Below are 12,870 nucleotides of genomic sequence, written 5' to 3' on the forward strand. Positions count from 1 at the left end.
TAGAGAATGTAGTCAGGCTGATTAGCACTCTTCCTACTTAGTGTTTTTAATTATCTTTCTTTACAATCTAAAATCTAATCTAACAGCTCTGCCCGCAACTGGAATGGCAAATATATTCTTTGCAAATAGATCGTAAATTCCTATCACTTGAAAACAGCATTCAAGACTTACGTTTCTGAATGGTCTCTGAACATCTCAGTTGTCAAACACGGAGATCTATAGGTAGAATTTATAGACTATATCCAAACCAAAACTTTTAGTTAGAGTTTTAACAAATACTTCCAAAAATGTTTCTTTCTGAGCTATGGGGAATCTTAACCAGATGTTAATCTGGAAATGAACAGCAAAGGGATTATATAGCAATGGGAGGTGGATTAATCTTTCAGTACTCATCCCACTTGACATGCACTATCAATTTCATCTTTGAATGTACTCCTTCCTTATTATCTGATGGTAATATGCTATTGGGTGCATATTGATTTTATTATTAAATTATTATTATTATTATTATTATTAAATTATTTTTGACAGAAATATAGACTAAAGATACATTCTTAGTGTTTGTCCATGTCGATTCCATTCTTGGTGTGTGTGCAGCCCCATGCACAGTTGTTAGAGATTTTTGCCTTAGCAGTATCCATAGGGTTGGCTGTGGCACCCCCTTGAGTGCTGTGCTCATGCGTCGGTATATCAGGCACCACCAACCCTACGCTCTCTCAGTTCCTTCTTGCTGCCCATGGTGGTTGGTCGGCGTGCCTCTCTCCCTTGCATCGCAAGTGGTCAGTGGTTTCTTTCCCTTTTGAACTTCGTGTTCCATCTGTAAATAGTTTTGTTTTATTGTAGATTAGTTAGTAAGTAGCTCTTAAGTACTGTAGTTAGTCAGTTAGGGTCCCGGCAGGGACTTTGCCTGAGGCAGGACATGCCCCAGTCACTGGGTTTTAAGCCATGTGCTGACTATAATAGGATTATACCTGTTAGTGACCCACATGGTAGCTGTCTGAAGTGCCTGGGGGGAATCCCACGTTAAAAGCGTTGCATCCATAAGAACTTTTGTCCCAGGACACAGAAAGAACACGACATTCACTTAAGGGCCCTCCTCATGGAGGCGGTTCTTCAGCCAGCCTCGGAGCCAGCCCAGCCAGATGCAATGCCCAGCACTTTGGCTTTAGTGCATAGTGCACCCCCAGCACTAGGCTGTACCCAGCACCGATCCCTTTTGCTGGTGCCCAAGAAGACCAAGAAGTGGGACCTGGCACCAAGCAAGATAGATCAAGGGGCATTGTGCAAAGGACCCTGCCAGGGTCATCTGTGCACGCCGGCGCTGCAAGGGGGCATGTCCTCCTACCCCCATAAGGGATCCACAATGGACTCCGGGGAGCGGTAGGTGATGCAGACTGATGGCGGAGTCAACGCCTTCCCAGCACCCAGAGAGCAAAGGACTCTCCCACCACAGCCAGCACCACGTGCAGTGATGGACCTAGAAAAGGCTCCCTATGAGGGCAAATAGATTTGTGACTAGGGTTTTTGATTTCAAAAAGGCTAACTTTAAAAAATTAAGGAAATTAGTTACGGAAGTGGATTGGACTGAAGAACTTGTGGATCTAAAGGTGGAGGAGGCCTGGAATTGCTTTGTCAAAGTTGCAGAAACTATCAGAAGCCTGCATCCCAAGAAAGGGGAAAAAATTCATAGGTAGGAGTTGTAGACCAACCTGGATGAGCAAGCGTCTCAGAGAGGTGATTAAGAAAAAGCAGAAAACCTGCAAGGAGTGGAAGATAGGAGGGATCAGCAAGGAAAGCTACCTTATTGAGGTCAGAATATGTAGGGATAAAGTGAGAAAGGTCAAAAGCCATGTAGATTTGGACCTTGCAAGGGGAATTAAAACCAATAGTAAAAGGTTCTATAGCCATATAACTAAGAAGAAAACAAAGAAAGAAGAAGTGGGACCGCTAAACACCTGAGGATGGAGTGGAGGTTAAGGATAATCTAGGCATGGCCTAATATCTAAACACATACTTTCCCTCAGTCTTTAATGAGGAGCTTAGGGATAGTGATAGGATGACAAATGGGAATGAGGATATGGAGGTAGATATTACCACATCCTAGGTAGAAGCCAAACTCTAACAGCTTAATGGGACTAAATCGGGGGGCCCAGATAATCTTCATCCAAGAATATTAAAGGAACTGGCACATGAAATTGCAAGCCCATTAGCAAGAATTTTTAATGAATCTGTAAACTCAAGGGTTGTACTGTACAACTGGAGAATTGCTAACATAGTTCCTATTTTTAAGAAAGGGGGGGGGTGATCCGGGTAACTACGGGCCTGTTAGTTTGACATCTGTAGTATGCAAGGTCTTGGAAAAAAATTTGAAGGAGAAATTAGTTAAGGACATTGAGGTCAATGGTAATTGGGACAAAATACAACATGGTTTTACAAAAGGTAGATTATGCCAAACCAACCTGATCTCCTTTATTGAGAAGGTAACAGATTTTTTAGACAAAGGAAACGCAGTGGATCAAATTTACCTCGATTTCAGTGAGGCATTTGACATGGTTCCACATGGGGAGTTGTTAGCTAAATTGGGGAAGATGGGGATCAATATGAAAATTGAAAAGTGGATAACTGGTTAAAGGGGAGACTACAACGGGTCATACTGAAAGGTGAACTGTCAGGCTAGAGGGAGGTTACTAGTGGAGTTCTTCAGGGATTAGTTTTGGAACCAATCTTGTTTAATCTTTTTATTACTGACCTTCGCACAAAAAGTGGGCATGTGCTAATAAAGTTTGCGGATGACACAAAGCTGGGAGGTATTGCCAGTACAGAGATAGACCGGGATATCGTACGGGAAGATCTGGATGACCTTGTAAACTGCAGTAATAGTAATAGGATGAAATTTAATAGTGAAAAGTGCAAGGTCATGCATTTAGGGATTAATAACAAAAAATTGTTATAAACTGGGGACGCATCGGTTGAAAGTAACGGAGGAGGAGAAGGATCTCTGACTATTGGTTGATCACAGGATGACTACGAGCCGCTAATGTGATATGGCCATGAAAAATGCTAATGCAGTCTTGGGATGCATGAGGTATTTCCAGGAGAGATAAGGTGGTGGTAGTACAGTTATACAAGGTACTGGTGAGACCTCATCTGGAATAGTGTGTGCAGTTCTGGTCTCCCATGTTTAAGAAGGATGAATTCAAACTGGAACAGGTACAGAGAGGGGCTACTAGGATGATCCAAGGAATGGAAAACCTGTCTTATGAAAGGAGACTCCAAGAGCTTGGTCTGTTTAGCCTAACCAAAAGAATGCTGAGAGGAGATATGATTGGCCTCTATAAATATATCAGAGGGATAAATACCAGGGAGGGAGAGGAATTATTTCAGCTCAGCACCAATGTGGATACAAGAACAAATGGATATAAACTGGCCATCGGGAAGTTTAAACTTGAAATTAGACGAAGGTTCCTAACCATCAGAGGAGTGAAGTTCTGGAACAGCCTTCCAAGGGAAGCAGGGGGGGCAAAAGACATATCTGGCTTCAAGACTAAGCTTGGTAAGTTTATGGAGGGGATGGTATGATGGGATAGCCTAATTTTGGCAATTAATTGATCTTTGAGTATTAGTGGTGAATATGCCCAATGGCCTGTGATGGGATGTTAGATGGGGTGGGATCTGAGTTACTACAGAGAATTCTTTCTTGGGTGTCTGGCTGTTGAGTCTTGCCCACATGCTCAGGGTTCAGCTGATCGCCATATTTGGGGTCGGGAAGGAATTTTCCTCCAGGGCAGATTGGCAGAGGCCCTGGGGGGTTTTCGCCTTCCTCTGCAGCGTGGGGCACGGCTGGAGGATTCTTTGCACCTTGAAGTCTTTAAACCACGAGTTGACTTCAATAGCTCAGACATAGGTCCAGGGTTTGTTACAGGAGTGGGTGGGTGAGATTCTGTAGCCTGCGTTGTGCAGACTAGACGATCCTAATGGTCCCTTCTGACCTTAAAGTCTATGATTCTAGGTGCCCAGCTCTGAAGGCAGCACCCCACCAGCAGCAGTACAGACGTAAGGGTGGCAATACCTTACCATGATACCCTTCCTTTCTTTTGCACTGCTGCTTTCGTTGTTGGGTGGCTGGAGATGGTGGCTGCTGACTGAGGGCCCAGCTTTGAAGGTAGCAGCATAGAAGTCAGGGTAGCAGTACCACAACCCTCACTACAATAACCTTGCAACCACCCACAACTCCCTTTTGGGTCACAACCCCTACAATTAAAACACCATGAAATTTCAGATTTAAAATAGCTGAAATCATGAAATTTACGATGTTTAAAATCCTTTGAGTGTGAAATTGACCAAAATGGACCATGAATTTGGTAGGGCCCTAGTTATACACCCCCCTCCCCCCGAGTCATTGGTTTTGTCAGTGGCCAACAGAATGGACAAGCCAAGGGCATTCTAATTCCACCCTAATAAATAAGGAGGCCAAGAGACTGGACCTTTTTGTGAGGAAATTTTGTTCCATAGCCAGTCTCCAATTCTGAGTCACGAACCACCAGGTTCTTTTGGGGTGATATAATTTTAACCTGTAGGACTCCCTCCACAAGTTTAAGGACTCCAAGTCCTAGGAAGTGACCCAGGAATTTGAGGCCCTGGTTGAGGAGGGTTCCGCAGTAGCTTGGTGCTCCCTCCAGATGGCCTGGGATGCGGCCAATTCAGTGGCCAGGGTGGTTGCCTCAGCAGTGGTCATGAGGCACAGTTCCTGGCTTCAGACCACAGGCCTTTCCCAGGAGATGTAGTCCTCGATACAAGATCTGCTGTTTGGTGAAATTGGGCTGTTTGCAGAACAAATGGATGCAAGGCTGCACAGTCTGAAGGACACTTGGGCCATTCTCCACTTTCTGGGGTTGCATACATCTCAGTTGGCGAGGAAGCGATTCTGGCTGCCCTTGCCACCAAGGTCTTGGCAGCCTCGGCAGGTATTTACAATGAGAAGGAACACTAGTTTTAATCGCCTCTGCCCTTCTTCCTCCCATTCACCTGCGCAGCCTGGCCCAGCGAAACATCACAGGGACCAGAAGCAGGTGTTCTGAGGCCGCACTTGAGAGCGATACCCCCGGTCACCTTCCCGGATCGTCCCCATCTTTTCCTCAGCCATCTCCGTCCCTACCATTTGGCCTTGTCAGGGGTCACCTCGGACCACTGGGTGCTAGAGATTATCAGTGGGCTACTCTCTCCAATTTTCAGCCACCCTCCTTCCCATCCCCCCTCTTCCCAGTCCCTCTTCAGGGACCCTTCTCATTGTCTACCTCCTGAACCAGGAGTTGCTCATCTCCTACAACTGGGGGCAGTAGAGGAGGCCCTTCAGGAAATGTGGGGGAAAGATTTCTATTCCCGCTGTTCCCTGATCCCAAAAGCAAAAGGGGGCCTAAGACCTCTTCTGGATCTGCGACAACTCAAGGAGTAGAAGTTTTGCATGGTTTCACTGGCCTCTATCATCCACTCCTTAGTTCTGGGAGACTGGTACGCCGCTCTCAATTTATTTCCATATCTCTATTTTCCAAGGACACAGACAGTTCCTCCGTTTTCTGGTGTCCAGCACCATTTCCAGTTGACAGCATTTCCCTTTGGCTTCTCCTCTGACCCGCAGGTATTTACAAAATGTATGGCCCTAATAGCTACTTATCTGAGGCATCGGGGGAGGGTCCAGGTCTATCCTTATATCGATGATTGGCTCGTCAAGGGGAGATCGCAGGATCAAGTGCAGAGGAGCCTCGATCTGGTGCATTCTACCTGCTGTGACCTAGGCCTGTTAGTGAACAAAAAGAAATCAACCCTCGTACCAGTGAAATGGATAGAGTTCATCGGAGCAGTCCTCTATTCCACGCAGGCCAGGGCATTACTTCTGGAGGCCTGTTTCCGAGCCATATCAGATATAACTTCCCATGTAAGGGGCAACTTGCTCACTACCGCCTGCACTTGCACTAGGCCACATGGCTGCCTGTACTTACATGGTCCGTCGTGCACAACTCTGGGCACTGCAGGCATGGTTGGCATTGATCTACATCCCCAACAGGCACGACCTGGACCTAGTAGTCAAGGTGCCGGACCACATCTGGTCATCACTGGCATGGTGGTTGGACCCTGCATCGGTATTGCAGGGAGTTCCCTTTGTGGCTGTGGCCCTGGCCCTGTCATTAAATCTGGTTTCTGACACCTCAGACCTGGGCTGGGGAGCCCACCTGGGTGAGCTCAGTACACAAACTTCTGTCGGGGTCGGCCACTCTCACCACATAAATGTCAGGGAGCTCAGGGCGGTTCTCCTGGCCTGGAAGGCTTTTCGGTCACACTTTACAAGGCAAAGTGGTTGAAGTCCTGACGGACAATACCACCACAACATTTTATATCAAGAAACCAGGCAGAGCCAAGTCGTCAGCACTCTTCCAGGAAGCCCTCCGGCTCTGGGACTTCTGTGTGCAGCATGCCATTCATCTCATGGCAGCGCACCTCCCCGGCACCAGAATTGTACTGGCAGATCACCACAGCAGAGTCTTTTTGTCTCACCACAAATGGTCACTCCACCCCAAGGTGGTCAAAGAGATCTTCTAAAAGTGGGGGTCTCCCCAGGCAGACTTGTTCGCAACTTGTCAGGACAGCAAGTGTCACCTGTTCTGCTTGTGGGGGGGGCAGTATTGACAGGGACTCCTTGTCAGACACCTTCCTATTTCCATGGTCAGGGGCTCTGATGTATGCTTTCCCACCAGTGCCATTGCTTCAGAGTCCTCATGAAGATCAAACAGGACAAAGACAAGGTTATCCTGATAGCCCTGGCTTGGCATCGCCAACACTGGTTCTGCACGCTGATGGATCTGTCAGTAACAACCCCGGTGCAGCTGTCCTTCTGGCCAGATCTCCTGTTGCACAGTCATGGCAGGCTCCTGCACCTGAAGCTGTCAGCATTGCACCTCACAGCTTGCTTGCTGCTTGGTTAACTGCCAAAGAGCAGGAGTGCTCAGCCCGAGTCCAGCAGGTCCTACTGGATAGTAGAAAGTCTCCACTAGAGTGACCTACTTGGCCAAATAGAAACGATTCACGTGCTGGGCCTCAGCCCAAGGGGTTAGGCCTGACCAGGCCTCGCTGAAGTTGATCCTGGACTACCTTATGCATCTCAAGCTCCAGGCCATGTCCCTGTCATCAATAAAGGTCCAGCTGTGGACACATCTGGCTTTCCTGCCCAAGGTGGTTTCACAATTTCACATGAGCCAGGACATATTTTTACCGGTCGTCTTCCCAAAGCTTCATAGGTCTGAGGAGGAACATAAGGAGAGTGCTAACCTTCTACATAGAGAGAACCAAGCCATTTCGCAAGTCGCTGCGGTTGTTCCTCGTGGTAGCAGATAGGATGAAAGGTTGTCCTACGTCCACTCAGAGAATCTCATCTTGGATCACTGCCTGCATCCAGTTCTGCTATGATTAGGCAAAGATGCTCCCACCAGCAATTGTAACCACCCACTCAACTAGAATGCAAGCCTCAGTGGTGGCCTTCCTGGCCCGTGTGCCAATTCAGAATATCTGCAGGACCGCCACCTGCATATGTTCCTGCATACATCCATCCATACGTTCATGTCTCACTATGTGCTTACCCAGCAAGCCCAAGACAACGTTAACTGACTAAATACAGTACTTAACAGCTACTTACTAACTAATCTACAATAAAACAAAACTATTTACAGTTGGCATGAAGTTCAAGAGGGAAGGAAATTGCTGACCACTTACAAGGCAAGGGAAAGAGGTGTGCCCACCAGCCACTGTGGGCAGTAAGAAGGAGCTGAGAGGGCATAGGGCCAACGGCACCTGATATACTGATGCATGAGTGCGGCACTCAAGGGGGCGTCACAGCCAAACCTACGGATGCCACTAAGTCAAAAGTCTCCATCTGTGCACGTGGGTGCATATGCACCTAGAATGGAATCGACATGAGCAACACATCTCGAAGAACAACAGTTATGAAAAGTAGGTAATCATTTTTTCTTAGCTTTCCTTTATTTCTTTATAGTCTGTTTTGGTAGAGTATGAAATGAAATGAAATTGAAAAATCTCAAATATAAAGATTATATGGTGTTAGGTTACATGTGTGCGTATAGAGCTTGTAAATTTGTACACTTAATTATTGTATTGCATCTCACAGTTTAGTTGTAGTGTGATAGTGTGGCAATATGCTTGGGGGCGGGGGAAGTTCTTTGAGTGGAAAATGTGATTTAATCTCTGTGATGTAATGTTTTGAACTTTGCCTATGTTTTTGCAAATTTAAGGGTGAAAGATTAAAGTTAGGTGGTAACTTTTTAAGTCAGATAAGGAGATGGTGATGAATCATAAACTGGATGTAAATTCTACTATACTGGATCCCTAAACTGTTAATTACCATGCCTTCTACTATTCTTTTGTGAAGCTGTAGACTCCTTGTCAAAGTGTAATTTAGGAGGGCTTTTAGCTGGACAATAATATAATATACTCTCAAGCTTAACTGTTTTTTAGAATATTTTTTCTTTTGTGGTGTTTCCTTTGTCTTTTGAAGGAGCACCAGAAGTTTAAATTAGGTTTTCATTAAGGTCTGCAGAAGGGAACCCTCTTCCAATACACCAAGCCAAACTTACTGACCCACATACAATAATCTTCAGAAGTTCGAGAGCTGGACATGCCTGTCCAGGGTTAGGGCTTCAGCCCTGCAGAGCTCCTGCATTGCAGCGGTGGTGGGGCTAGAGAATTCTGCCCTGCGGGAGGCACCTGCCAGGGCTTCAGCCCTGAGACGACCCCCCCTCCCTGTTGGGCAAAAGCCCCTAGCTTCACCTTCCTGCTGTAGGGTAGAAGCCCCGAGCTTCCACTCTCATCCAGAGTCTGGTAGGTGGAGAATGGGGTGGGGAGGCTTGGAGGGCTCTGCAAGCTGCATTTTAACTGTAAAAGAGCCGCATTGTCTACACTTGCAAATACTGAGAGGCTCACTGAAGCAGGGGGCCACTCCTGCAGATTTCAACAAGCCCATGAGAGGATGGGAATTGTATTTGTTTGGGGTGTAGGAGGTAGTTTTATATCCATCTGTAAAATTTTAAGTATTTGCATTTCTTCTGGATGTACAACTTCAAACTCTTAAATTTCTATTACAGAAAAGACTCTCCTATTATACTGTCCATAACCTTTGCCCCTTCCCCCATTGTCCGGCTAGGGAGAATGGCTCCATGCTCTCCTATGCCATGAACTCCTGCTTCTTGACTTTGTTTTTTCTCCCGATTTCCTACCAGTGCTCCCATTCATCAGTCCATCTCCTTTGCCAATACCCCCCACTCACCCGCCCAAAACCTCTCTACCTCATGCCAGCTGCCTGGTGCTACTAATAGGATTTTTTTTTTTTATAAATCGTGCTGTTTGCAGATGTTTAAACATCACTCTATATATGTTTGTATAAACTTTCATCAATCTACTATTAGCTGCCATCCCCTTCCTCCTCCTCCTCTTCTTCTCCCCTCTCCCCCGCCCCCCCCAAAAAAAATTAAATGGCACTCAACAAAGCAAACCAAACAAATCTGGAGTTCGAAAGTAAAAACATTTTCCTGATATGAGCCACTACAAAAAGAACATTTTCAAAGTAAATGGACAATTTGGAAATACCCTATCACCTGTGGGCACACACGTTTCACAGAACAATCACTTTATATCTGATGTATCTTTATATCTCAGTCATCTCAAAGGAAACCTTCACAATATCTTCAAAAGATGAAGTTAGGTGCTTAAATTTATAACTTTGCTAGACACTAAAAATTATGGTCTTAATAAAGAGTCAGGATTAATGTCTTATTACAACAGTCCTTAATCCACCTAACTTTTGTTTTTTGTCCTATGACCGTAGAGGTTAGGGTCAATGGTCTGTTACAAAATGTGTAAACTACTTACTGGGAAACAATCTGTTCCACCTAGTTTTACCTGTGATTTGCTGCGTATCTTTTCCAAATATGAAGAGCTCGGTGTAGCTTAAAAGCTTGTCTCTTTCCCCAATAGAAGTTGGTCCAATAAAAGGTATTAGTATTACTTCACCCCCCTTGTTTTTTTAATATCGTGTGACCAATGTGGGTACAACAAAACTGCAAACAACAATGGAGGACATCATATTTTGCCATCTGAAATGGCAACTCCACAACATGAAGAAAAAAGGAGGAAAAACTTAACAGCGACATCTGCTTCCTGAGCAAATGCAAGAAATAAAACATCCCCCGAAGACTTACCCTCTCTAACTTTCTGATCACTACATACAACTCCACATATGCTAAACAGCTCAGAAGGAGGACTTCAGAAAAACTGAGGAACTAGTTTCTGTCTCTCAAGTTCTCAAAAAGGGAGCCACCTCAGACAAGAAGTCTTCACAAAGGGGACATGAGAACGGCCATACTGGGTCAGACCAAAGGTCCATCTAGCTCAGTATCCTGTCTTCCAACAGTGCCAGTGCCAGGTGCCCCAGAAGGAATGAACTGAACAGATAATCAGGAGGTGATCCATCCTCTGTCTTCCATTCCCAGCTTCTGGCAAACAGGCTAGGGACACCATCCCTGTCCATCCTGCCTAATAGCCATTGATGGACCTATCCTCCATGAACTTCTTTAGTTCTAGTCTCTCTTCCACTGACTGGTGTTAGTAATTCAGTGCACTTCTCAACGCTTGTTATGCAAGACGTAATGCCCTTAATCTAGAGGCAGGAAAATGTTATTCCTTCCAATTCTTTTAATAGATGAGGTAACAGCAGGGTTGCAAAAGTTCACTTCTAGATACTTTAATGTAATTAAAGTTTTTGTTCTACAGGACCCTTCCCTTACTGAATGCATAGGATGGACAGTCAGTAAGGTAGATGATTGGAAGAGTAGAGAGAGGATCTCATGTTTAAGACACTGGTTTAAAAAAAAAATACTTCAGAAAAAATACTGAGTGGCAAGGGTGGAGGGGGAGGAGGGAAATACCCAGGCCCACCCACTACTCCAGGTCCCAGGCCAAGGACCTTGTAGGGGGCACACACGTACCGCATCCCCTCCAACTCTTTGGTACATTTCCCTGTACCACTTTCCCACTGTCCCAGCACCTTCTTCACCCTTGCCTCAGGGCCTCAGCATACCAGTCCTATCAAGCCTGCAGGAGCTTCCTCTGGCTTCCCTGTTCCTGCCCAGTAATGCTCTGTCCAGGGTGCTAGCTTTCTTCTGCCTGCAATATGAGCCTGCTGGGCCCTGATTTGGCTGCTTCTCAGAGCCTCTCTTTTATTGGCTGCTTCCTGCACAGCCTCCGTAGGGCTTTAACCCCCTTCATACCAGTGTAAGGGGGCTGCCCAAACACAACCTTCTTCCTCAGGAATGAATCCTTCTGTCAAGTGTGCTCCTTCTGTCTTGGGGTTGGGGAAGATGAGGTGCATTGAGGAGATGGGACAAGATGAGAGAGCTGGGATGAGACTTTGGGGGGGGGGTGTCTCTTGACTCTTTTGAGATTCTTAAAAAAAAGTTGGTGTTGTAGTTCATCCCTTCATTATTTTGTCCATCAATTAGGCCTACTATCTGCTATAACAATTTTGGTCCATTAATTTCAGGACTGATTATCTCTTGTTTTTAAGTTCAACCTCTGCACAGTCCTTGAATTATGTCAGTAGGCCTCTTTTTTTGTTTGGACTAATTCCGTCTGTCTGGTTTTTTTGCACTTGTTCATAGCATTCATTACTGAAAACAGTTTGTCCTATTTTCCAAGGTTAATTCCCAAGCAGGCAAAAATTTATTATTGTGACATCTTATGAACTTTGACATACTTTTACAATTAGGGTAAATATTTAGGCCCAATAACCACAGCAGCACCTAATGGCCCCGATCATGTATCAAGGCCAATCGGTGTCAGACACTGATACAAACACAATAACAAAAAGATAATCTCTGCCATTGAGATCTAAATAAATGTCTTAACTTTAATTTATATCAAGTTAGACAAGAAACCTCTTGACTCTGCTTGATTCCATCTTTGAATTTATTCTTTCATAAATACGATGAGGGGCTTACATACTTTTAAAATACTTTTTGAGTCCCACATTTCAGAGAGGAAATTTGTTTTAATGGATTTTCCTTTTTTAAAATATAAGCAAACTCAAAGACTTTACTTTCTTATCAGATGTGATGCAATTATCAGTTCAGGAGGAAGGGCTGTTGGTTTTTTCTCCAGACTGAGAAAATATTAGCCTTCTTGTTGAATAATACTCTGGAATGTCTATCCTTTCTTCGAGGGCAAGTAACTGCATTTCCACAATGTTTCAATGTGTCATCTTATTCTTCTAATTGTGTAGTTTATAGGCAAGCAATAAACAGCAAGATGTTTGAGATCGATATGAAAATTGCTGCAATGCATGTAAAACGAAAGCAACTTCATCAACTGCTACCTAATCATGTGCTTCAGAAAAAGAAAAAGGTAAACCTACAAATTACTGACAAACATAACTAATGTTATAATATAATTAATTACATTATAATTTAGTGATTCCCAAAGGTCTTTGGTGTGCTAACAAAATAACTAAAACCCACTTTAAAAGGGCAATTTTACTTGTGTAATCTACACACACTTTCTAACCTATCTGGTACAACGGTACTGATATCCTGATATGGAAAATCTATTAGTCCTAACATTGATAGTTCCCAGTTGCATCAATACCAATGAGTTAATACTGAATTATTTGTACATACGTTTCATGCATGCCTTTCTTCCTACCTCCTGGAAGTATCTGCTTCTGATTTCATCTCTTCTCCTTGAAATCATGCAGGTATGACATGATGATTTTTGTTGGAAATACTAGACTAAACAGATTTTTAAGTCTGATTAATT

The 12,870-nt window shown here is 44.6% G+C and overlaps 1 protein-coding gene across 3 annotated transcripts in view; it reads left to right on the forward strand.

The window, feature by feature from the left end:
• Positions 1–12,870, forward strand: part of PAPOLA (poly(A) polymerase alpha) — a 94,135-nt gene that overhangs the window by 66,986 nt on the left and 14,279 nt on the right. For all 3 annotated transcript variants that reach the window (XM_038406480.2, XM_043516342.1, XM_043516343.1), the window contains exon 16: positions 12,338–12,459. In XM_038406480.2, coding sequence (XP_038262408.1) covers positions 12,338–12,459 — 122 coding nt within the window. The remainder of the gene's footprint in view (positions 1–12,337; positions 12,460–12,870) is intronic.

Source organism: Dermochelys coriacea, chromosome 6 (assembly GCF_009764565.3).
Source record: "Dermochelys coriacea isolate rDerCor1 chromosome 6, rDerCor1.pri.v4, whole genome shotgun sequence".
NCBI classification, from domain to species: Eukaryota; Metazoa; Chordata; order Testudines; family Dermochelyidae; genus Dermochelys; species Dermochelys coriacea.